General features: G+C 46.5%; 3 protein-coding genes across 14 annotated transcripts in view; all 3 read right to left on the bottom strand.

The window, feature by feature from the left end:
• The window catches only part of ACAP2 (ArfGAP with coiled-coil, ankyrin repeat and PH domains 2), a 59,724-nt gene extending 58,534 nt beyond the window's left edge, over positions 1-1,190 (bottom strand). For 3 of the 5 annotated variants that reach the window (XM_051626144.1, XM_051626149.1, XM_051626146.1), the window contains exon 1: positions 1,051-1,152. In XM_051626144.1, the coding sequence (XP_051482104.1) occupies positions 1,051-1,103 (53 nt within the window). In that variant the 5' untranslated portion in view covers positions 1,104-1,152. Of the gene's footprint in view, positions 1-1,050 lie in introns of all 5 variants that reach the window. The other 2 variants (XM_051626147.1, XM_051626148.1) reach the window with 1 other exon arrangement.
• A 1,197-nt stretch (positions 1,191-2,387) lies between these two features.
• Positions 2,388-16,939, bottom strand: PPP1R2 (protein phosphatase 1 regulatory inhibitor subunit 2). 8 transcript variants are annotated; one of them, XR_007890201.1, is made up of 8 exons: positions 16,754-16,939; positions 12,084-12,191; positions 11,535-11,615; positions 11,128-11,231; positions 10,107-10,277; positions 8,670-8,878; positions 7,124-7,174; positions 2,388-5,747 (listed from the first exon to the last, which is right to left on the bottom strand). XR_007890201.1 is itself a non-coding variant. In XM_051626514.1 (7 exons), the coding sequence occupies exons 1-6, from the start codon at positions 16,915-16,917 to the stop codon at positions 7,170-7,172; spliced, it is 633 nt and encodes a 210-aa protein (XP_051482474.1). In that variant the 5' UTR covers positions 16,918-16,939; the 3' UTR covers positions 2,388-5,747; positions 7,124-7,169. The 8 variants fall into 8 exon arrangements, 6 of the variants coding, with proteins under 6 accessions (XP_051482474.1, XP_051482475.1, XP_051482471.1 ...); XR_007890202.1 differs by having other exon boundaries at positions 10,119-10,277; XM_051626514.1 differs by lacking the exon at positions 8,670-8,878.
• A 1,677-nt stretch (positions 16,940-18,616) lies between these two features.
• Positions 18,617-23,952, bottom strand: APOD (apolipoprotein D). The gene is made up of 5 exons (XM_051626972.1): positions 23,861-23,952; positions 22,778-22,931; positions 22,373-22,494; positions 20,561-20,649; positions 18,617-19,784 (listed from the first exon to the last, which is right to left on the bottom strand). The coding sequence occupies exons 2-5, from the start codon at positions 22,898-22,900 to the stop codon at positions 19,549-19,551; spliced, it is 570 nt and encodes a 189-aa protein (XP_051482932.1). The 5' UTR covers positions 22,901-22,931; positions 23,861-23,952; the 3' UTR covers positions 18,617-19,548.
• Between the last annotated feature and the right edge of the window lie 312 nt (positions 23,953-24,264).

Here is a 24,264-nt window from a genome sequence, read left to right as displayed (position 1 = left end):
AAACCTCCAACTTCCTCCACATCCCAGAACCACACGATTGCTAAAGCTGACACAAAGAGGAGGCATGAACACACAGCCAGAGACCAGAGGAAGGGCAGGACTATTTCCCTCTGCAGCCAGAGCTCACCCAGTGTGCGCCAACCACAGAGTCACAGGCACACCAAACATGGGCTCAGCACGGGACAGGAGGGGCTTGGCAGTGACACATCCCATCGTGTCACAGAGCTGTTTGCCTCTCCATCAGCTAGCAGGGTGATACCAGGCATAAAAAGTGGGCCTAGGTGCACAAGCCAGCCATGCATCCAACAGAGAGGCAGAATTATGTGGAGTAGATACCATGGTGCAAAATCTAATGGAAAAAAAGCATAGGGAGACTTGAAAGGCAAAGCTGCCCAACCTACACAGAAGTACGTCTACAGCAATGACAGACAAACGGTCACTGAACTGGGAAGAAGCAAGGAGTACATGCCTTAGTCTGACAACAGCCGGAGCTTAGCGAGCCCGGTCAGCCCTGGCAGCCCGGCAGCGGGCAGGCCGAGCACTGATGCTCGCAGCAAACGCGGGCACGAGACGCTGGGAGCTTGAGCGAAACCCCAGCTCTGAAGAGCCGGGGACGGGCCAGCAGGGCGTCCCCACTCCGGGGCCTGAGCGGGCATCGCTTTGGCTGCCGAGCACTTCCCGCACCAGCTCCCGCCTCCCTGCAGCGCTCCCTGCAAACCGCGCTGCCTCCACACGGCGCCCCGGCCGCCCGCTGCCCCCCGGCACCTCCCGCCCTCCCTCGGGGAGCCCCTAAAGCCCAGCAGGCCCCACGAGAGCCCCTTCCTCAAGCACGGCCGCCCTGCTGTGCCCCCGCTCCCCGCAGCCTGCCCCTCAGCCGCCCCGCGCAGCCCCCGCCCGCCCCGCAGCGCTGCCCGCCCAGCGCCGCCGCTTGTCCCGCCGGGCTCCCCGCAACCCCCGTCCCTCCAGGCCGCTCCCCGCCCGCGGCGCGGCCTGTCCCCCCGCAACACCCACCCCGCGGCCTGCCCCCCGCGCCCGCCCGCCCCGGCGCACCTGAAGCGCGGCGAGTCCTTCAGGCACTCCTCGAAGTCCACGGTCACCTTCATCCTGCCCGGCGGCGGGGCGCGCCGCTGCCTCCGCTGCTGCTAGTGCTGGCGGGGCGGGGCGGGGCCGGGCGGGGCGGGCGGGGCGGGGCCGGGGGCGGCGCTCATGGCGGGGCCCGGCGCGGCGGCGGCGGCGGGAGCGCCGCGACCAGCGACCCCTCCGCCCGCCTCCCGCGGCTCCACCGCGACTGACGGCCCGGGCAGCCAATAGGAGACAAGGCGGAGCACGAACAGCCAATAAGATACCGGAGTAGGCGGAGCTTTCCTCGAAGGGGCGTAGGGCCGGGGAAGAGCGGCCAAGCCCGTCCTGCGGGAGCGGAGAGGAGCGCTGGCCAATGAGAAGGTGAGGGGGGAGGGCATAACAGGAAGGCTACCCAATGAGCGGGACCCTTTGAGGAAGCAGCCAATCGCCAGGGGCCGCAGGGAGGACTTCCTGACGGGCGTCCTGAAGAGTGACAGCCCAGCCAGCCAACGGGACACCCGCCCTTGCCGCTGCCGGCAGGACGGCCGGTCCCAGCGCCCGGCCCGCCCGGGGCAGCCCGGCTGCCCCGCGGCCTCTCCAGTCGTGGTTCACCCTTTTCCGTCTTCCTTGCCCTGCCCCTCCCCCCGGACTTCACTCCGGTCTCACCGGGAGAAGCGGCACGGGAGGAGGGAGTGGAACGTCGGGTCTCTGCGGGAAGTCGCGTGCCGGCTGCCCCCTGCCGCCCCTCCCTCTGCAGAGGCGAGGGAAGGTTTTGGCATCGGTCGCCTGTGGTTTGGGTCGGGTGTTGGTTTGTTGAGACTGGCGGAACGTCAGACCCACGCCCCGAGTTACCGGGACGCAACAACGACCCGTGAACCGCCCGCAGGGATCGGTCAGGCCGCGTTTAGGGTGTTAAACTCACTTCTCAGCTGCAGTCTGCCATTGAAAAGAGAACCCAGCTCTATTTTTTTAACATAGTTTTACTTCCTAAGGAGGATCTGGCGTTAGTCATTTTCCATTACCCAGTGCTAGGAAGTGATGAGTCAGTGCTGACCATGAAGGGACTGACCAGTCTTGTGTTAATCCTACAACACAAAGAAAATTACCTTCAATAATGCAATGATTCAGGTGCCCAGATCTATTCTCACATCTAGGCAGCCAAGCAGCCACAAAATCTTCTATCAAAGCTACACTAAAGAGGACTTCCTCCTTTGCAGTGATGAGGGAATTGCAGTATTAATATAAGTATTAATCTATGAAAACACCTGCAGAGTTTACAGTTTTCTTCCTATAAGGTCCAATAAGTCAAATCAATACATCTAGTATCAGTGCCAAAAGGCAGTAATGAAAACAATTACTTTATTTATGTTGGTGACACTAACAGTAGTTTCAAACAGAAGAATTACATTTGTGAGGTGCTATCATCATAAATACCAAAAAAGCATGGCACACAAAGAGGTCTGGTAAGATACACAAGTATAACATCAGTGAGTGAACTGTGGAAAAAATATTTGCTGTTTCCATGAACTGTGTACAACTCAGTGTGAAAGAAACTTTATGGACAGAAAATTAAAAGTCATAGTTAAGGCTCTTACTAGCAAGCAATCTTCCTACTGGAAGCATATTAAAATATTTTCTCTGAAGACCTTGCAGCTGGAGGACTTAAACCTGTGCAAGAAGTTTCACAATGATGATGCTGTGGAGCTCAATGTCCCTGTCAGTGAGGGCTGCCTGTCTTTTGTTTCCTCTTTATACCACTCCTTACTTTACAACTAAGCCTTGACCATACGTTTCCCAAGGTTAAGACCTGCATGCAAGCCAAGTTCCCATTAAATGTAAAAAGAGAACAGGCATTTCTTGTCCCCATTCAGCAGGAATCTGTATTGATTTTTCCACAACAGAAGGAAATCAGACATCCCTTTTGTATAGAGTATCTCTTGTCTATTTAGCTCTGAAGGTGTAAGCCTGGATAAAATAAAGTAAATCAGCCTCTCACTTAAAAGCAGTGTCAAGTACATCAGGTTGCACTCTGAGCCAGATGAAGCACAGCTTTTTTGCCAGCACTGAAAGCAATGAAGAGAACTAAGCCTTTACTAAAACCTGTAACTAAACCCAGTGCAAGTTCAAAAATGGCTTCTCACCAAAACTTGGGGGCTTGGTGGCACAGAAGAAAGGAAATCACTCAGACAAGTACTCAGTCATCTGACTGATGAAGTGACCTACTAAACATTGAGGTTCATTTAAGACCATCTTCCTGCATTTACATGTACTGTACCCCCTCAAAGCTGCACATCCATTTCATCCAGGATTTTGGAAGCCATTACAATAAAGGTCTTTACTGGTAATCAAAGTGGGGGTTTTGTTTGTTAAAAAAAAAATGCTTTGCAGGTATTGTAGGGCAAAAAGTATCCCTGCTGAGCACCAAAATGAAAATGATGTCTCAGACACAGGAAGCGCAGGGGGAAGGAGGCAGGACATTAGCTCATGTAAGAGCTGCTTCTGATGGATTCTGCCTTAATTGCAGGTTCAAAGTACCCACTTCTACTTATCACCAAGTACAACTACTCTTATACATCACAGAAGACACCTGCATTACCCATGCAGGTTGGCCCAATCTTGGCCCATTCATGCTCCAGTTGGAAAGTAAGACAGCCTGGCTGAGGGCCCAGCTCCCACGGCAGGGCTGAGCTGGGCAGCCTGGAACACAGGGTGGTGCAGACACTCCAGCAGCCTGAACACTGCCAGCTGGTATATGAGGGTGCAAACTTTTTAAGTTTCAAAATCCTACTCTTGGGAGCCAAAGTCAGTAAGTGACTTCAGGAGTCAGAAGTATCTAAATGCTTTCTTTCTCTTTGCCCCCGTTTATTCTACAGAAGTGACCATGTTAGATACAAGAAGAAAAAGAACTCTCCATATTGAAAAACTAGCATTACCACACTGGACTGAATCAAGAGTTCAACTCTTTCTCATTAAAAGATGCTGGAAATCCTGATCTGGGCCCTTAGAATACTAAATATCCCACAACTGATAATCCTGTCACCTACTAAGGAGGGGAGATAATTGGGAAAGGCACACTGCAACACCCAGTTAGCACAACTCACAGCTATCTTTGGCAATGCATCCATTCTAATTAATTATTCCTATATAAATCCTCAAAGGGCAGCATCCTGTTGCCTTATTCACTCTCAATCTCTCCAGGATTTCATGAAAGCTCACACTTGAGAATGCACATAACTGTAAAATAACTGTCATTCCTTTATTCAAACTTCACATGTACAGTGGACAAAAAGACATTTTAAAATAGATCCATGTAGTTATATGGATTTTTGCAACATATCAAATTCAGATCAAAATTAAGATATACACTGTATTCTGTAACCAAACTGATGCTTAAGTGTATACTTCACTGTTTAATAAAACCCAGGAACAATTCTTTAACTACTGGAATATTCAACAGTCAAATTCCACCAGTGGAACATTGTTTACAGCAATTTGGAGGTTCAGAATCCCTTTTTACAGAGACTATTTAACCACACTGTAAACAATTGTTTGAATTAGGCAGCTTCCCTTCTATTCTTCCAGACAGCCTTCATTTTAAAAAAAGCAGCTACTGAAAGTTGCAGTGGATACAGGAAGATTTAGACCAGTGGTTTTCAGTGTGCAGGTTACCAACCCCAAATGAGTAGATCTTCAGCAGTTATCTTTAGACAAAGAACAGCCAGTCTGAACTCTGCCATCTTCACAGTCCTGACACGGATTTGCTCGTGGTTGGGTGTTCTTCCTCAGGTGCTGGGAGCACAAGCACTCTTTGTGCAACTGGAAAGGATGAAAAGTTTTAACCAAGAGCCAGAAGAGTGACATGGGATGTGGTTTCAAGAGAAAAGTTGGAAGGAACTTCCATGTTCTCACAATAAGCTAAAGAGAACACCACAAAACATCCAGACTCAATGGAAGAGACAATGTCTGCTAAATGCAAAGTTCAAATTAGCACATTTCCAGTGTCAAAAAAATTCCCTCCACCAGATGGTAGAACTGCCTTGTCAGAAACCAACAACTGATTCCAAACACCACTCTTAAAAAATAATATAGCTCTTCTTGTGAAGACTGGAAAAGTACAGGTAATAACGTACTGAAATCTAGATTAACAGGTCAACATTTTACAAACAAACTTGCAAGACTTAAATAATCCCTTTTTAAACTGTTTAACACATCTGATAAGTAGCTTTCATGTCAATCTGATATATGCTGTACCGTTTGCCTCTTGAATCCCAAACCTCTCAGTAAGAGATACCACACCCAGAACACTGTCAAATAAATAGTGAAAACCCAAAAAGATACTGTTGGTTTTGAAGCATGAAGAGCAACAGTACATTATGCAAGATGATCAGCATTATACATACAGGGAATGCCACTCTGGTTGAACAGATTATGAAGCAGTATTCTCCATGAAATACTAGGCACAAGAATAAATCAATTAGACAGGTTTTTCTGCCTAATGGACAAGTCTAAAATTAACATTCTTGGCAATACAACATTGTAACTGATATGCTTCTCAATATTTAAGAGCCTTAGTTGCAAAAATGAAGCGATGTTTATATTTGTGTCTTTGACAAGCAGTTACAGCTCTGGACAAATTTCTTCTATGTTGTGTGCTCGATGTCCCAGCTGGTCACGAGTGGCATGTGCTGCATAAGAGAGATTACAAAAAATAGCTAGTTCTTCACACTTTTTGAGTATTTTCAAAAACACACACAAAAGTCCTCCTGAAATCATAGGATCATTAAGGTTTAAAAAGACCTCTAAGATCATCAACTCAAATCATCGTTGCTTCTCCAAAGTTAAATGTTTGCCAACCCATTTTAGCAAGCTGCAAGCTTTCATTTTGAGAGTACAGAAACGTCCTTTTGAAGGAAAGGGTAACACCCTTGTCCAACATACCAAGCACTGAATGCTCACTACCCCTGGAATTGGGAGGATTTAACCCAGGAGCTGAGAGAGAGGTTAGTTTGCAGAACTAACATGTGAGATTCCTGAAACACACGCAAGTGTAATACTTTTCAGGTCAAATTTTAATTCCAGATGAGACACTTTAAAACAAAACCAGCTCATAAATGAAGGATGACAAGTCTGTGGTGTTTTTCAGAAACTTGTTAAAATTCATGGTTTTGAGCCAAAGAACAGGGAAAAATAAAATAAAGCTCCTTCTCTTTGGTGCTTTTCATATGAAAAAGCTCACTATAATATATATGTATATACATATGCACACCTGGAAATTCAGAGGCATGAAGCAATCAGGGAAAACCATATCCAGATTGCAATCATCTTTTTAAAAGGCCAGTTAGGCTTCAGCCCAAGTTAGACTTGGCAAGAAGTGCAGTTCAACAAGTGAAGAGCACAGCCAACAAGCAGAACCAAGTTGTGTGTGCTCCCAGCCCTCTCACTTCACTCATCTGTGGGGTGATGCTCACTGTGCTTAAGACAACACAATGTATTCTGTCCCTGCCAGGGCCAAAAGAGCACACCCAGTCATCTGACAGCTAAGCTAATTAGCAGTATCTGAGCAGGGTTATCACAGAAACAAATGCTAAACAAACCATAAGGAAGAAACAATAGTTTTACTGCTTGTCAATTGAACTGCTATAGATCACAGCCTTGTATGTGATACTTTTGTGTAGCAGAAGACAGATCTACATAGAAATCATCATGTAGATTATATCAGGAATCTTTCCTTCAGTGATTCCAAAGAGAATTTTTAAAGTAAAAACATTTGTGGAGAGGAACAAAGATCAAAATAAGTATTTTGCTGGCTAAGTCTATGTCATTTGTGGAGTCATAAATAGGGAGTAGCCAGAGAAATTCCAGAGAAGCTGAAATGCTGAAGCAAGCAATCCTAAGGCAATCTATTACAACTTGAACTTTCTTTTCCACCAAAAAGCTTGGCTGCTAAAATCCGTATGCATGGGATAAGCTACAGCTACTGGAAGCAAGAAGGACCCATTCACTTAAAACACACTGTAGTCCACAACAAAGACAGGGGCAAAAATATACAAACAGTTCTCACCATCACTAACTGGACTGGCCATCTTCATTTCAATCAGCAAGAAATCTCAGTCTGTAAGCAAGAAGCGCAACTTATTAGCAGAGCTGGCGGTATCTGACAGAAGCCTTCTTAAAAACCTGTCCTAAATCTTTAGCTCCTTCTTCAAAAGACAGGTGTAGAGATTAGAAGAGTATTGTTAGTATTACTCAAATACAAAACTGACAGCATTAGAGGGTAGAAAGGAGCATCAGGTAAGAGAAGCACAGAAACTCTAAGGGGTTTTCATGGATGAAAAAATTCAGAGTGAGAAGAGGGTCTCAAATTGCCTGAAAAACAACTGAGGATCCAGAGAAGCCCTAGAGTCACAAGACCACTGAGAATCACCTCTTATATCACATCTTTACTGGGAATGATCATCAGTACTACAAAAGTCATGTTATTCCACTGGAATAGAAAGACACCGCATGCCAGCTCTCACATACATAAACTGACAGTCTCAGACATACCAGGTGAGTGACACCCACGTCACAGGTGATCTCTGTAACTTCAGAAGAACTGAAGTCGAATGGAAGAAATTATAAAAATGTAGCTACAGTACAGTATACAGAAAGAGAACAACATTTCCTTTTCAGATAAAAATCAAGCACCAGAGCTGTTAGTCACTTTAACAAGGTGAAGTCAAAATAAGCCATTAGAAAAAGCAGCTCCTGCATTGCCCAATACACTGAGTAAAGAAAACCCTCTTTTTCTGCTCTGTAAGAAAGCACTTTTAAATACAATTATTTGAAAGCAGAGAGGTCTTTGAAAGCTTTCCAGATGAATAATCTTTCCATGCACTTACAGTCCTAACAGGGGAATCTCAGGCACAAGAGTATTAATAGCATTTTGATCCACTTCCATGAAGGAAACGACCAAACTGAAATACTGTTTTAAATATCCAATTGCTTAATATGACCAAAAGCACAGCACAGCTAAAAACAGACTAGCAAAATCTGAAATAACAAGTGTTGAAACCAGATATTTAAGAAATAATTAACATTTATAAATAAAGCCCTCAGAATACTGATGAAAGAGTGACAAAGAGATGTCATCTCCAAAAGCTATTTCAGTAAAACTTTGGCATTACTTTAACACAGATATGTTGTTGAACATTTATCATCTCAGTGTAGGAATTTCTTAAAACATGGGCAGTGGCATAAGACAGAAAGGTTTATGAACAGTTTTGTCTATATTCCATCATTCTTTGACCAACCCTGCCACAAAGAAGCACACATGAAAAGTCTGAGGGAATTCAATTCACAGGTTTCTACAAAAGTGAGACCAGTATTAACCACAGGTACAGAGACCAAAAGCTGTGATAGTTGATGCAGAGATTAGGAGAAAACATCAGGGTTTATCAAGCAGAATGATAGAAAGCAGAAATTAAGAAGTGAGAACTACAGCAAGTTAATGGGAAGTACTCCTATATGCCGTGGCAGCGAACCAGTTAGTTAATGGGTTGATAAACTGGCAAACAGTTACATTAATGGAATCTATTGGCTGTGAGCAGTCTAAAATTTATAATTACCAGTTGTGGCTCTGAAGCTTGTTATGAGGCAAGGTGGAATGGACGTCAACAACAGAGATGGAAAAATGCTGCAAAGGTGTGCCTTCTTTCCACTGGAGAATGCAGCTGGAGAGCGGAGTTGCCTCTGTTTTACAGCAGAGTGCAGAGAGATGGCAGCTTCAAGCCACGGAGAAAGGTTGTAAGGTTGCCTACTGGAGCCCTCCTTTCCCCTGGAGAGTGAAGTTCTAGTAAGCAGCCACTATAAGGCATATGGTAAGTTACTGAATAAAGTCAGTCTATTAATGGGTCTCAGACACATACCAAATGACCCTTTCGGAACAATTATGAAGGCATTAGTCCTCCTGTAATAAATAATGGGCAATCCACAGAACTGAAAAACATGGAACTTTGCAAATCACCTTTTATTGTATATAATTTAAACTAATTTTAGAAGAGTTCCTAGTTCACATGGTTGTGAAAAGCAAATGTGAACCAAGTTAAACCCATGCAGCATCTTCCCAAGTCTGCAGAATGTGCCAGTCTCTCACAGTTTTGCCAAGCAACAGATGAATGAGGCTCACAGACTTCATTGCCACTGGTCTCATGAGGAAAAGATATCTATGTTTTTAATGCCAAAAACTTGTTAGAAGTGCTTTTACACACAGAGGTGGATAGTGAACAGCTGTCATTATTCACCAGAAGGCCACCACAAAGTTCAGGTGTTTTTATTATAGTCTACCCTTTTCACTCAGAGAGAAGCTTAAAGATGAAAGAGAAGGTGTCAGCCTCTTCAGTTTTATGAGTTTCCCATCAAGTAACAGCCCTGAAGCAGTTCAGAAACAGCTCCCAGCCAAAAGTCCCAGACCTTCTTCCAGTAGTTCCACTAAAAGCAAACCTGAATGCTTTATCCCATACTACAGAAATGAATATCACTGCTTAAGGACAAGTCCTAAAGCAGTTTTACATTACAGTAAGGCAGGCAAAAGTTGTACTTTAGATACACTACTCTCAACAGGGAGGAATCATTCATGCTCGTTTCCCATTGCTGGCAACAGGATGGTTTGGAAGCAGAATGGGAACTGAACCACCACAAAGCCTGGCTCTCCTGTGTGACCACAACTTTAGGTGTTCTGCACATGACAAATCCTCCTTTAGAAAAGAGGATGGCAACTTCACTACCAAAGGTCAGTTATGCTGGGGAAATAAGATGAAGCAGGGGTGCTTGCTTTTCCTCTCATGTCACAACAAACAAAATCCCACAAGCTTAATTAGCAATACTGATGGTTTTGGTACCATGCTACAAAGCTACCTATCAAGACAGCACTCAGTATTGCACACTGAGCTTTACATACCAACTATAACCCTTATTTTCATTCTCATGCTTGGGTGTATTAACTTCCCAACAGCTGAAAGGCCCACTAGTACTTAAGCATGCTTTTTGATTAATCAGTAGCTCACCATGTTCTGTACCTTCTGTATTCATTGTTTCTACATCTGCAGCATCCTGCATCTCTTCATCCTCATCTTCTTCACCATGCAGGTCTTTTGCAATGAGCTGCCTTGCCAGTTTGATGTTTCGTCCTTCATTGTAGTGCATTTTTCTCTTCATTTCAAACTGCTTCTTCTTCTCTGTGGACAAACAAATGCAAATATGCACTCCTTCCCCTTTTTTTAAAAAAATCAACTTACCTTCCCTTCAGAGAGGCACTAACCACTTCATAGGTCAAATTTATTCCTATGTTGAAAGTCCACTGATTACACGATCAAGCAACCACTGAATTGAAATTATTTTCTTCAAGTAGTGGACTGTTCTTTTATATGAGTCTGACTTACAGGAAGGCTAGTAATTAATGGACTGGAATGGCTGAACACTGTTAAAAGAACCTATCTGTAAGTAAGAGCAAGTCTGAACCAAGAGAAGCATCTAGTTACAGTATACAAACTTCCAAAGTTTTGCAAACCTTGTTTCTAAATAAACTTAAGGACTGAGACATGCTGGTGGGATACAGGATGAACTTTTGTGCATGTCTGACTCAGCTCCTGGCTAAATACCAAAGACCAGTTATGACAGATACATTTACCACATATTGATGAAAATATTTCCCACTTTCCCCATGGCCTGAAGCCTAACTTTGCTCCATATATTAAACATTAGCAGTTCTGGCAGTAATGCAATATAATTAAACACCGCTTATTGGCAGCTCCAACACTTTGTTTTTCTTCCTTTAGAATAATAAGATTACACACTCAAAATTGGGGCCAGGAAAGATGAAAAGCAACAGATAGATAATGCAAGCCTGAAACCTTACAAATATTGTTTGACTGCTTCCTCAAAATGTTCTAGCATATTTGTTCAATCTTTTACTTAACATTCAAGAATTACTTATCTCCATTTTCAAAGACAATGTTTTTTTGTTAGGCAGTACTTTTTCTTCCCGAAAACCCCACAACATATAAACCAAAGAAAACTTATGCCTACCTCGCTCTTCAGGACTTAATTCTTCATCCTCTTCCTCCTCCTCACTGCTTTCATCTTGCCTGGCTATAATCTTGGGTCCTCTACCTTCAGCTGCATCTGCCAGTCTACATAAAACATACAATACTAAATGCTGAAGCAGCAAGTTTTTCACTTTTTTAAATACATGAAATTTCAGAACACTCAGACAACCTGCTTTGTTCATTATTTTTACCATGTTTATGTGTACTAACAACATGCAAGAGGTTTAATGTACCACTGGCACTATCAAACACCAAAAACTAATTAATTTGACAAGAGCAGAAGTTTTATTTCTAGAGAAACCATCAATACCTTTCCATACAGAAAAACCACTCCAGAAAAAAGAATATTAACTTAACATTTAGTCCATTTTCTATTATAATACTTACTTTTTACTCAACACATCTGCTTTTAAGGGCTCATTTAATTCTGAATCACTCACTGCATCTTCATCGTCTTCTCCTACCATGCTTGAAGACAAAGAAAGTAGCCTTTGTCAGTAATTTAATGCTTAAAACTTGCTTGATAAAACAGTCAAAACCCTACAACACCATTAAAACTCTCCTTTAATACTTTAAAAACTTTCCAAATCTAGTTTAAATATTGATATGAATGACAACTTTATATTCTAGTACACAGATGTTAACTGAAAAAAAATGAAATCTATACAAGTCAGACTTACTCCATTCAAAACCTACAGCCTGCTAGACATAAACCTTCTAAAAACTGACTTTGTCCTTTCTGACAGTTCTTCTCAACAGCAATAAGCCTTTACTAAGAAGCTTTGCAAATCTGAGTATGTTGCATATATCCAGTGGGCTTGCACAGTCTGGCAGGCAATCAGCTATAGTAAATATTACAACATCCACCCAGTCAATTCTGCTGTAAAACTACCATGTCCCCTGGCATCATTTAGGAGAGCAGCTTAGCAAGCCTACCTGTGATAAGGAGTACTTGGCTCATCTATTTTCATCAAGCCATAATCTTTGCCTGGTGGGTGGTATGTAGCTATGATGTTCATTTCATCCCACTTCTGGCATTTTTTACTGAAATAAGAGAACAAAGATAAATTTTCTTATATTCTAAAAAACAATTAGTTCTGTTTGGTCACAGAAAAGGCATGTTTAGAACTTCTTTTGACCTCTACTACAAACTATGCACAAAGAATACTGTTATGACAGGCATGTTCAAAGCACGGCTACCAAGTACTATACACTCTTTAGTTAAGTCATGACAAATTGTCAATGTAACTTAATTTCCCTAACAATTCACAACAGCTAAATGAACTCAGTGATCTATAGATTTATTCTTATTCATACCCATCATATATTTTCTCAAGAGACTACCTGTCTTGTTCAATCCCTGTCCCATTAACCATTTGCTCTTGTTAAAAGCTACCATAAAATAATTCTTCCTCTAATTATAATCTACAACACTTCAACAAACCAAGTTAAGTTCCACCTCACCTCTGCTCAGTGACCTGCTATGATTATGAGCAAAACTGTTGCATAAACAATACCAACAAATAACTTCGTACAGTAAAATGAACAGCACTGAACAAGCTGGCTATTAATACTGCTTGTGTCATCCCAAAGTGGAATCATAAACCAGAACTGATTCACTGATGTAATTGAGCAGAGGGAGTTTCACATTTTACACAGAGAGGCACCAGTGTTGTTACATTATTCAAAATTTCCAAAATTAGTCAGAGAATGTACCACTTTATGTATGTTTGCAGAAACAAAAATCCACTTGGACTGACAAAATGTAGAAGCCACAAGAAGGCTAACAGTCTCCTGGCCAGAGGAAGAGTCACCTCTTCACTGATCTAAAAGTCAAGTCTCTTGATTAAATATTTCTGTGAATCTACCAGATAGCACATTTTCTCTAAAAAGGTTATTGCAAGCTTCATACAAGGTGGTTTTCACCTTGGATTAAACAGAGAAATTTAACTTTATAATAGTAAAATAATTCCACTATTTACTGTTACCTTATGCATTAACAGATTGCTGAAGTGCTGCAAATTATTTATGGAAAAAAAATTTATAGGGCTTTGTTGGTTTTTGGTTTGTTTTCTTCCTTGGGAGAGCAGCTGGCCAGAAGACTTTAACTTAAGTACTCTAACTTAAACACTGACTGTTCCAGTACAAACTACCTGCTTTGAAAAATATATTCAATCTCAGTAACACAACAGCTCTTGAGTAGAATGCTATCTGTAAAACAAAACTGATAAGGCAAAATTCCAAGCACAAACTAAATTTTACATTTATGTGCATAATGTAATGGGGAAAAAACCCTAAAGGGATATAACAAAAAAAAATTATGTGGGAGTTAATGCCAAATCTTACATGCCACAGGCTTACACTCCAGAAATGAATACAAATTAGGTGAGCTTAATCCCTTAGCATATAGTAACCAATGCCAAATTCTCATGTTCGAGGTTTCACATCTATTTAATCATTTTGTTCAAACTGCAACACAAGAATTGCAACCTAAGCAGACAACACGTGAGTCAGACTGCCCACTCTGGCAGGGTGGAGAGTCAGGAGCTTCCTGATGACAAAGCAAGAGCTCTAGCCTAGGAACACCAGTTATTCAAACCTATCTATTCAGGAGTAAAAAAATCACCAGTTAAACATCAGCTGAACACCTGCTTAAAGTTCATCTATGACTAACATGATCACAGGGTCACACAGTGAGCACATAGAATTTTTATTAGCCACAGCAGCCCGACAATGGCACACAGCCCTACAGAGACAGAGCTTAGCTGAAGAGGAAACATGACAGATGGCAGGAACTCCCATCGTATGCTTTGTGTTCAACTCATTTGCACAGAGCACATCAGGGTTTATTGCCTGGGCTCACATCTCAATACCTACCCATGATAATGGCAAGCTTAGGAGAATCTCCTTGGCAAACACTGCTCTGAAAATCAGACAGCCTACAGCTTGCCATTCGGCAACTTGCATAAACACAGGACTGAGCAAGATTTCAGTGGTTCTGTTTTTTCATGCTCTTTTCTTTAAACACTGATTCCAACATTCAAAGCCTTGGATGTGGAACACCTCCCAGAGCACAATTTAAAATTCAGCTAGGAAAAAAATTACCATTAGTGACAAACGTGTAATTTTATCCCTCCATGTAAAAAGCCATCATAGGAGGGTGACTAAGTGCTCTAAAAACACACACCTCCCTTGATTGCCTCCAGTTTGGTATGCTTGGGCATGCCTGAGCAGCATAACATTAATGATAGAGCTTAGGACATCACAGCAAAATACCTCCTGACACCCCTTCACATAGAAATATGAAATCTAATCTTCCTTAGGAAAATCAGCTTTGAAAAAAATCTCACAAGTGCTAACTTGTATTATCTCGTATCTTTACAGAAATGTAATAATTTACTTTGAAATCACACCTTGCCAGGTGAGATTTCTGCAGCAATATTACTCGAAGGAACACCTCTCACACCTTACTTGCTCCTACCACAGCAGACTCTTCTCTTGCCTGTTCCAAACACAAGACACACTTCCCCGAGTTACTTCATAAAATGCCAGATGAGATCAATCACTGGCTCCTACAGGAGACAAAAGATACTGTAGACCAGCAATGCCAAGAACTTATGTACCATTAAACCATGACCTCAACTCTTAGGATGCAGTTCCAGTGATGTCCCAATTCCACAAGCTTTTCTCTTCCATTGTGTTTTCATTAAGGAAGTTTTCCAAAGAATGCCATCATCACTAACAGCAGCACAAGGTCAATAATGATGTGAATGCATGAGAGTTCTACTGAACACTGTGCTTTAAAAGCTGACAGCTGACACAATGAGCTCTTTCATCTGCAGCTATTTTTAAAGGTTTTCATATCTGAATTTCCATATTACAAATAAGCAGACAGACTGCTGATAGAGGCACATGAAGAAAACAGTTACCTTAATTCCTAAACTGATTTTTAATCTTCAAGTAAAGCCAAGGCTGTTCTGGTTATTATTCTTTAAAGTACCAAATTATTTTTCTGAAGTAGAATAATGCTGATTTAAATGAACTGCTGCCAACCTGCACACAAACCAGCTTCGAATACCATATACTGATGATCCTCCCAGGAAATCTTCGAATGCAGCCTGTCAGGTTTAGCCAATATCCTTTACCTTGCAAGGCAATTTTAGAATTAATCTAATTGACCTTATTGGCTCACACTGGTAAACAGGAAACAGAAGCTGGGCTCCTGCCCACTTAACTGCATTTCAAGAAATGATGGTGTTGTGCAACCACTACAACATTGTGTATACTCATGATGTACACCCATCAGTTAGCACTCTAATTTCTGATCATTCTTCAAGATGGTACAAAAGAAACTGCAGAAAACAAAACAAAGGCTACCCACTGCCAGTTTTGTGTCTGGCGTGGTAAGTAAATACCTTGTGCTATGTTTTATTACTATCAAAGAACAGGGGGAAAAATCACAACGTGTGTGGCTTACTATTATTTACACTCACCTCCTTCAAAAACATTATCTCATTCCTTCAGTCACAGTAACTTCTCCCTTGGAAGCAGAAACAGCTAACACAGCAAACCAAAAACTTCTTGTTCTTACCTCGCTGACTTTACACTATGTTAATGACTTAACTAGACCAAGAGGAAAGGAATATGACCAGAAAAAAACCTGCATGTCCATTTTATGATGACTTCTCTCCTTGCAAGAACGAGGTCTCAAATGAAGAAAAACAAAATTCAGAAATACAGAGTTCAGATCAAACCCTGGTGATCACCATGTGATGGAGTCTCAGAGCAACATCAGGCAGTGCATCCTGCATGCTAACATCAGGAAAAGTGCAAGAATTCCAACTGGGCAAGTGCAGCTGCTAGCTGGCTAAAGGCCACCTCTTGCACATTGAACTAGCTCAGCATGTTACAATCAAATCAAGATTTTCTTGTCATTCAAAACACAAGCCACACAGCCACGGCATATTCTCAAGTGTGAAATCTTTACAGCTGAATCTTGCACAGCTAAGAGAACACCTCACATTTCAGCCCAGGAGAGGCTCTCTCCCCTGGGACACGCTTCTGCTTACAAAGAAACAGGCCACTTTTGAGAAGAATGAGAACAAATCTCCCACACTGTAAACTCTCCTCGTAACAACTCTACAACCCTTCTGGTTTCCTCTCTGAGCGAGCTTTTAAAGGCAACACTGCTTCTGCTAGTGATTCTTAAAGAGCAAAGAGTCACCCCAGCTGTGCCCACTGCGACCCTGCCCTCCTGGCCAGAGCCACCACCTCAGGCCCTCGGTTCTCCCCCTCCAGGAGCCCTCGGCCCGGCACACAGCCCCCCTCCCAACACAGCCCGGCTCCCGGCGGTGCTCCGGCCTCAGCTGGGCGCTTCCAGGGCCTGCCCAGCCCCGGCCGCGGAGCTGCGCTCCCAGGCCGCCAACCCGCCCCCGGCGCGGCCTCCAGCATCACCGGGGCTGCCGGCTGGGGACGCCGCCTGCGAGACCCCGCCCCGCAGTGGCCTCGGGACGGCGGGAGGAGGCAGCGGAGCCGGCGGGGGGACCCTGAGGGGACGCGCCGCCTCAGCAGCACCGGGACCCGGCCGGGCTCGGCGCGGCCCTCACCCGTGCTCGTGCTCGTCCTCGTCGCAGGCCGGGCTGGCCCGCGGCGCCCCGGCAGCCGCTCCCTCGGCCGCCAGCCTGCTGCTGCCCTTCTTCAGGATGCCCTTGATGGGCCCGCGCCCCGTCCCGCCCGACGCCGAAGCGCCGGGCACCGAGGGCGCCTCCATCGCCGCGCGCTTCCGGCCTCGCGCCGCGCCCGCCCTGCCCCGCCCCGCCCGCCGGGCGCGCGTCACACCGCGGGGCGGGGCGGCGGGACCCAGCGCCCCCTGGCGGCCGGCGGAGCGCGCGGCGCCGCCGTGCCCGGCGCCCCCGGCGGGGGCTGCTGCGGGGGGGGGGGTCCCGTGGGGAGGTTTCGGAGCACACGGAAACAGGCGTGTGTGTGTGTGCGCTCGGTTTCATAGAAGCCATCGAATGGCTTGGGTTGCTCAGAGCCCCATCCAACCTGCCCTTCAGCGCTTCCAGGGAGGGGGCAGCCGCCACTGCCCTGGGCAACCCGCTCCGGTGTCTCATCACCCTCACGCTAAATAATTCATTCAGAATATCTTAACCCAAATCTACCCTGTCCCAGTTTTTGAAACCATTTCCCTTTGTCCTATCGCTACATGACCTCATAAGAAGTCCCTCCCCAGCTTTCCTGTAGCCCCCTCAGGTACTGCAAGGCTGTTATAAGGTCTCCCTGGAGCCTTCTCCAGGCTGAACAGCCCCAGATCATTCAGCCTGTCTTCACAGGAGAGGTGCTACAGCCCTCAAATCATCTTCATGGCCCATCTTCCACGGAAGGCACCTGCTGCTCCATGCAGCTCCTCACGAGATGCCCACAAAGCCCCTCCACACAGCAATGTGGAGATACTGTGTTTGGCAGAACGACCTGGGCTTGTCACAGGGTCACCATGACACAAGGGAAGGGGCAGCACACTGTCCAGAGGGCTCAGAGATGGTATGTTTCTGCCACTGAATAAAACACTCCTATCTCTCAGCAGGGTCTGCAGATACCAGTTGCCAGCCAGACCCAGGGGTGATGGCCAGCTCTCCTGTGGAGCTGCAGGTTCCCACTCCAGGGGCTCAGTGCCTGCAGAGCCACCCCACAATGGGCTGGCAGCACAGCCGCAAGGGAACATGGGCTACAACATCATCCATTTGAGGAAGAAAACAGGGATCTGATGAAGCAGTGATGAAATTATCTACTCCAAAAATCTAACATATCTGGGAGCCACCACGCAGCTGTCAGCATCCTGGCATGTCCTCTGTCATCCTTAAAGCCTAAGAATGGGGGTGGAGTGTTTGATTTTGTGTCACAGGAACTGTGGTGTTAGTATTTAAAGTTTAAAGGGATCATGGATTAAACATGGCAGTTGTTTCTGATCCCTGCAAGGCGTCCCTCTTATCTCAGCTGTCTCCAACTGGTAAAGATCAGAGAAATGCTGCTCCATGCTCAGTTCCTGTGCCCCTCACAGGGCAAGGCAGGGCTTTGCTGCACACACACCAATCGGGATCCCACCACACTTAGTGCAGGACATTGCCTGCTTACAGTATTCTATGTCCACATTGTTATTTCTTCATGTCAGTAAATGCAACAGGAGATGGGGATCACTGCCAGCCACAGCTACAACATGGGTTTGCTGGCATGGCTCAGGCGATGGGAAAAGCCCACGCATCTGCTGCCAGAGCAGTGGAAAGACCTCCAAGCTCCAGGAGCAAACCACTTCACTTCAAACATGGCTACTCGCGTTGCGTTGCGTTGCATTTCATTCCTGTTGTCACAGTGCCATGGCCTTAGAGGAGGGGCAGAACCTGCACACTGAACCCCCTCCCCAGCCTGCTCAAAGATGTCATGCAGCTGGGAAGATACAAAAGCCCCCAAACAGATATTTTAATTTCATTTTTAATGAGTTGCATCAATGCTATTCAAGCAGAGCTGTCGCGGTGCCCGGTGCACACCTGCCGGGGCAGGTGTGGTGCCAGCGGGCACTCGGGACGTACAAAAGCAGTGAGCAGGATATCTGGCAGAGCCTGCCATCTCCATGTTTGGGAAAAGCCTTGGGAGGAGAGCACAAGGGAGCAGCCTCATCTCTCTCCATCTGCTTACAGGTTCTCTAAGAGCAGACTTCTTGGGAGTGCAGAACTAGCCTCACTTGAGGCAAGTCACTTACAGACACTCCAGATGGAGCAATGCTGAATTTCTGGACATTTTTAGACTTCTCAGACTTTAAATACAAAGGGCCAGATCTGATTTCTAGCAAGAAGGTATGCTGACTTGGCAGTAACATACACCTATAGCCCTGCACCAGAAAACATTTCAGATCAAGGACCTGGGAGCCAGGACCAAGCCCCTGTGTCTGGGTGTTGCTGCTGGGAAGGCAGTGCCTGCAATGTCCCTCAGACACAATAGACTCCTAACAGGTCCAGGAGCATCAAGACAAAAATGGGAAGCAAATCTGGGGCAAATGACAAAACGTTTTTCCCTTGGAACTAATACTTGCACATCAAATCTCATACCCTTTCCTATCCTCATACTGGAGGAATCACAGCAACAGCAGAGCTTCACATCTGCACTTCAGGATTTCTTTTCTTCACACATTAGCTCTGAATCAGGGAATTATTCTGCAAAAGTCAGAGCGAGATGAAAAAGAAGGGGTAGCAATAGAGGGAAAGACAGCAAGGAGTAACTCAGGGCTGGCAAACTACTGTTAGCAAAGGGATTCTTACATTTCTCTGTTACAAAGAGAAATTCTAATGGATAATAAAGAAAGCAACAAAGTTCATTGCTGGTCTGGTGCTGTGTCATTGTGTGCCAAGAGTTACATCTCAGGAGGGCAGTTAAGTTGATCTATGGGCATCATTTTCTCAGTGTCAATCTTGTAGGACTGGAGAACACTCTTCAGGTGCTCCACAGTTTCTGGGTGCATGTCAGGAGCTCTTGATAAAATCCAGGCATAGTCCATGTGGAAGAGCCAGAGGATGTTGGTGCAGGAGTAAACCAGTGAATAGTTTTCATAGTCAGTGGAGATGACCCAGTAAGGAGCAGAAGGCATGACTAGAAGAAAAGAGGGCACAATTAAGTCTGACTGTGCTCATGAACAAAAATAGTTCTTCTTAAGTACCCCTGCTCCACTCATTTCTCCAAACAACTCATCTGTGTGAGTGCTATGGGACAGCCAAGGAAAAGGGGTGAGGGAGCCGGAGAAAAAGGGACCCAAGAGGAGACTCCTGTTCACTTTCCAAGTGTTGCTGTGGACAGAGGAAGGTGCTCTGCAATGTGAATAAAATGCACTGCACCTCAGCAGGTCCCTGTCACAGGTTACATTGGCAAGGGAAGAAAAAGCAAAAAAACCCACTTTATTAGTGGTCATTAAAAGGCACTTGTAAGCAGAGACAGGGCAGGCTAGTAGCTACACCACTGTGCTCAGAAAAACAAGCCTACGCCTGGTCCTTGCTGTGGCTGTGGGGCTGCCTCCTCACTCCCTGTCCCTGCCTCTGAAATGACCTGGAGGGACAGTAAGCTGCTGATTTTTCTTGCTTTGACACCAGTTGCTGAAGAATGCTCTGCAACTGTAGGGGCTGTTGCTGTGGATGATGTATGAACACCACCAGACCCTGCCTGCTGGTCACAATGTCTGTCCTAGCCCTTTACCACTGCCCCATCAAGCTATGCTGAAGTCCCTGGGGTAGCTTTGTCTCTTGCTGTGCCAATTTTGCACCCCTGACGACACGCAGCAGTGCCAGCTCCCGGCAGGTGTTGCCCTCCTGCGCTGCTGGGGCCAGCAGGCACCCGGGGGCAGGGGGACTGCGAGCCTCCAGCCACACACTTACACCAGTTAAAGCGGACCCCCAGCTTGGCTGGCTCCTTGACATCCATGTGCATGATTTCTCCTTCGACTTCATTGACTTTGCCACTGGAACTAAGGGGAGAGCGAAAAGTCGACAAATAAAATCAGGTGAGTTTGAAATCGCTTTTTTCTCCTTCTTCTTCACCCCTCCTGATGTATCCACCTGCCACCAGGTGGCTGAAACATGTACTGTTCATCACAGCATTCCTGGAGGAGCAGTTCGCCGCTGGGGACGGTCTCAGCAGCGCCCCTGGGCACACAGGTCCCGGGCCAGGGGCAGCAGGACAAACGCTCTCCAGGTTAAACTGCCCCAGGGGGTCTCCCTCCAAGTGCTCCTGCCAGCGGGGCGTTCAGTGAAGACAAGAGTAAGACCAAGACCTCCCGCACAGGATGGGAGGATCCCAGCAGCTCAACTTCTGCGAGTTGTGGAAAGCATGTATGTGTTCACATCTGTTTAATCACCTGCGTTTTTACCAGGTCATGGCACATTCCTCTGCACACAGATTACCTGTCCCTGCCTGGTGAGCCAGGGTTTGTTTCGCTGCTGGTTCAGAGCACTGCCCTGCTGACAGTAAGCCCTTCCACTCTGGCTGCCTATCTTATAATTGCATTTTTCCCTGCATGCCTCAAGACCTGGACACTACCTGTAGGCCAGCAAAGTTTCGTGCTTGCCTGTGAAACAGGAACACCCAAGGAGGCAGAAGCTAATGCTGCCAGCAGCAGACATCGAGGGGCTGATGCTGGAGCCATGCACAGTGCACACCTGACGCGGAACATTCCTGACATTTCAGGGTCCTGAGCTGCTACGGTGGTGACAACAATGGTCAGATTAATCTCTTGCAGATTAATGCAGGTGCAAATAAAAGGCCAGCTGTTTCCCAGGCGCTGCTGAGCAGCAGAGCTGCAGAGACAAGTGCTGCCCAGTCAGTGAGAGGCATGGACACAGCTCTGCCGGACACAGGGGATGTGTTGCTGCCTTGTTGTTATTGTGAGCCAGAACAAAGTCTCCATGCCACGCTGGGGAGCGCAGGGGACGGCGCTGAGCTCGCTCCCTCTCACTCATTCAGCCACTCACAGCAGCACCCCACAACAGCCGGGGCTGGTGATGGGAACAGATTAACTAATATCCACATCTACCCACACAAAAAAGCCAGGAAGGCTCGGGATAATTGCAAACTATCATGTATAATAAAGGGAACAATCCGTGCATTCTCTTTGCTCCCTGATTTAGACTGGCAACGATTGCTGATCCCCTTACACAGCAGTTACTACCAGTGCAAGGTAATAGCTCCAGAAATAGGCTGAAAAATATTTAAGTAAAAATAGTCAGTGTTCTTCACTTTTCCTGCCCTTTTCATTGGGTCCCATCACTTCAGAGCAGAAAGAGCACAGGGCATAAGGTGGTGTCTGCCAGTCCACAAGCAGCCCTGTAACCCCTCCAGGAAGGACCCAGGACATCCAGCTTGTCAGCCATCACTGGGGATCACAAACCAGTCGGGGGGACACCAGGCTATTTCACAATGGAGTCACCATGTGAATTTGGTTTATTTTCTTACTACTCGTTTCGGACAATGAGACACAGACCTGGTGAGCCCCAGGGAAATACTGGCAGAAACCAGAGACTCGTATCTCTGCCTTAACCGTAGCAGAGCCACTGTAAACACAGGGTGCCTCCCCCAACACCCCCAAACCCAGAACCAGGCAATCTAGAGAAAAACAACCACCCAGGACAGCAGGAGAGGTGACAGGAGTGCCACTGCTGCAGCGAGGACACGGCCTGAACGCAAACACTTACAGCAGCTCCTTGTTGATCACCTTGAACTTCCCATTCTCCTTCAGTGAGTAGTTTGCCTGGATGCAGCTTCCTTTCTCAAAACCTGAGGGCAGCTTTTCTATCTCGTACCATATCCCCAAATACTGACAGAAGAAAGAGAGATGCTTTTAGCACGAGAGGGCTGAGGCAGAGCAGCCTGGCTGGTTTGCCAGCAGAGTTTTTCCTGCTCGGTTCATTCGAGCATCTTCCTTCATGGTGCGGGAGGCTTTGGGGGGTTATTGGGGCTGCAGCCCCACATGGGCAGCTCTGGCACAAGGAGACCAGGCCTGCCAAACCCCCATGCACCCCAAGAGTTTGTCCTTGCTCCCATGCCTCCTTAGCCTAACTCACTACTCGCTGTGAAATGTTTAGAAAGGGTTTCCACACCTTGTGGATATCGAAGTCTTCTTGGACTGGAGGATCTGGGCATGGTCCCATGTGAAACATCTGGCCTTTCCCAAAGCCAAGGAGGCTGAGCAGGATCAAGAGCCGCACTGCTGTGCCCAGCATGGCTGCACCGGGGGGCCGGTGGGAAATGGACCTGGGGAGGAGGAAAACAGCTGAGCTGGGACCTCCCTGGAGCAGAACTTTGGTGAAATACAGCAAAAAGGACAGGAAGTTTGCAGCAGAGCACTTTGGAGGCACAGCAAGAAGAAAAGGATCCTGAGAAGAGCACAAAGGCACTGTGCCAAGTAAGCCCCCAGCCCCAAACGGTCTCAAGCCCTGCCTGTGCTCTGGATGTGCCCAGCAGCTCTGTAGGAAGCAAGACAATGCACCCAGCACCCACACCTGACACCGAGCAAAGTGCAGGGGTGACAAATGCCAGAGGACATGCAAAAGCATCATCATCTGCCCAAAGCTGAGGCAAGGGGAAATGCAGAGATACTTACTATAAAATGCTGGAGCACCAGGAACAGGCTCCAGAGCCAGGACCCTGGGACAGGGAAGTGAGCAGGGTACCCATGCAGGAGCCTGCATGCAAGAGGGACAACCCCATGTGTGCCAGGGCTGTCTGGCCCTGCAAGGTGGTGGGAGGGATGCAGCTGCTGCTGCGGGGGGGGTCTTCATGTGCTGGGATGTACACAGCACGGCAGGGTGGGCAAGTTGGTCAGGACTCAAATTAGCACCAAATAAAACAGTAACTGACGCCAAAAGTCTGCTGCTAGGAGAGAAAGAACACATCTTCCAGCAGAGCAGAGGTGGGAGCTGTGCTGCTCACCCCCAAGCAGCCCCTGTAGCCAGGATGTTGCCAATGCACTTCAGGCTCTTCTTGGGACAGGCTGTCAACTTACAGACCCTGCAGCACGGGGCTGCTCTGCTTCCCTGCCCAGAAACTCCTCCAGAGGAGCAGCAATAGCATTTTCCCCAAGTTTAAAAGAAAATGCCAGTCTGTGTCCAGCCACAGGGCACAGGCCCCACTGTGGACACAAATGCAGCTCCCATTTTGAATCTCTTAATTCAGGAACGTACCTTGGCTGATGAGGTGGAGTGATGCTCTGCAGAGGAGCAGGGCTGCAAGGAACAGCTCTGTGGTGAGCTCCCCGCCTCGTCGTTTTATAAGCGCGCTGGGATCGTCACTATTCAGCAGTAGCACAAGCCACTCCCTGGTCCTTGACATGTTTTGGTATTTTGTCAGGCCAGTCAGCTGCCTTGGATCTGCAGCTGGTACAAAGCTGGAGATGGGCTGCAACTTGGCTGCTCACCCAGGCAAACAAAGGCACCCCACGTGTCTGGGTATCGCCTCACAGCTGCAGAGCTCTCTGCCCTTTGGCCACCCGCAAGAGCCTCCAACCTGGGTGTAAACAGCAGGGGAAGGGGAGAAGGGACACAGCCTTTGAGAAGGGCTGGGGACAGCAGTGGCTCCTGTCTTGCTC

Source organism: Apus apus, chromosome 8 (assembly GCF_020740795.1).
Source record: "Apus apus isolate bApuApu2 chromosome 8, bApuApu2.pri.cur, whole genome shotgun sequence".
NCBI lineage: Eukaryota > Metazoa > Chordata > Aves > Apodiformes > Apodidae > Apus > Apus apus.
This window is presented reverse-complemented; position numbering and strand designations above follow the sequence as displayed.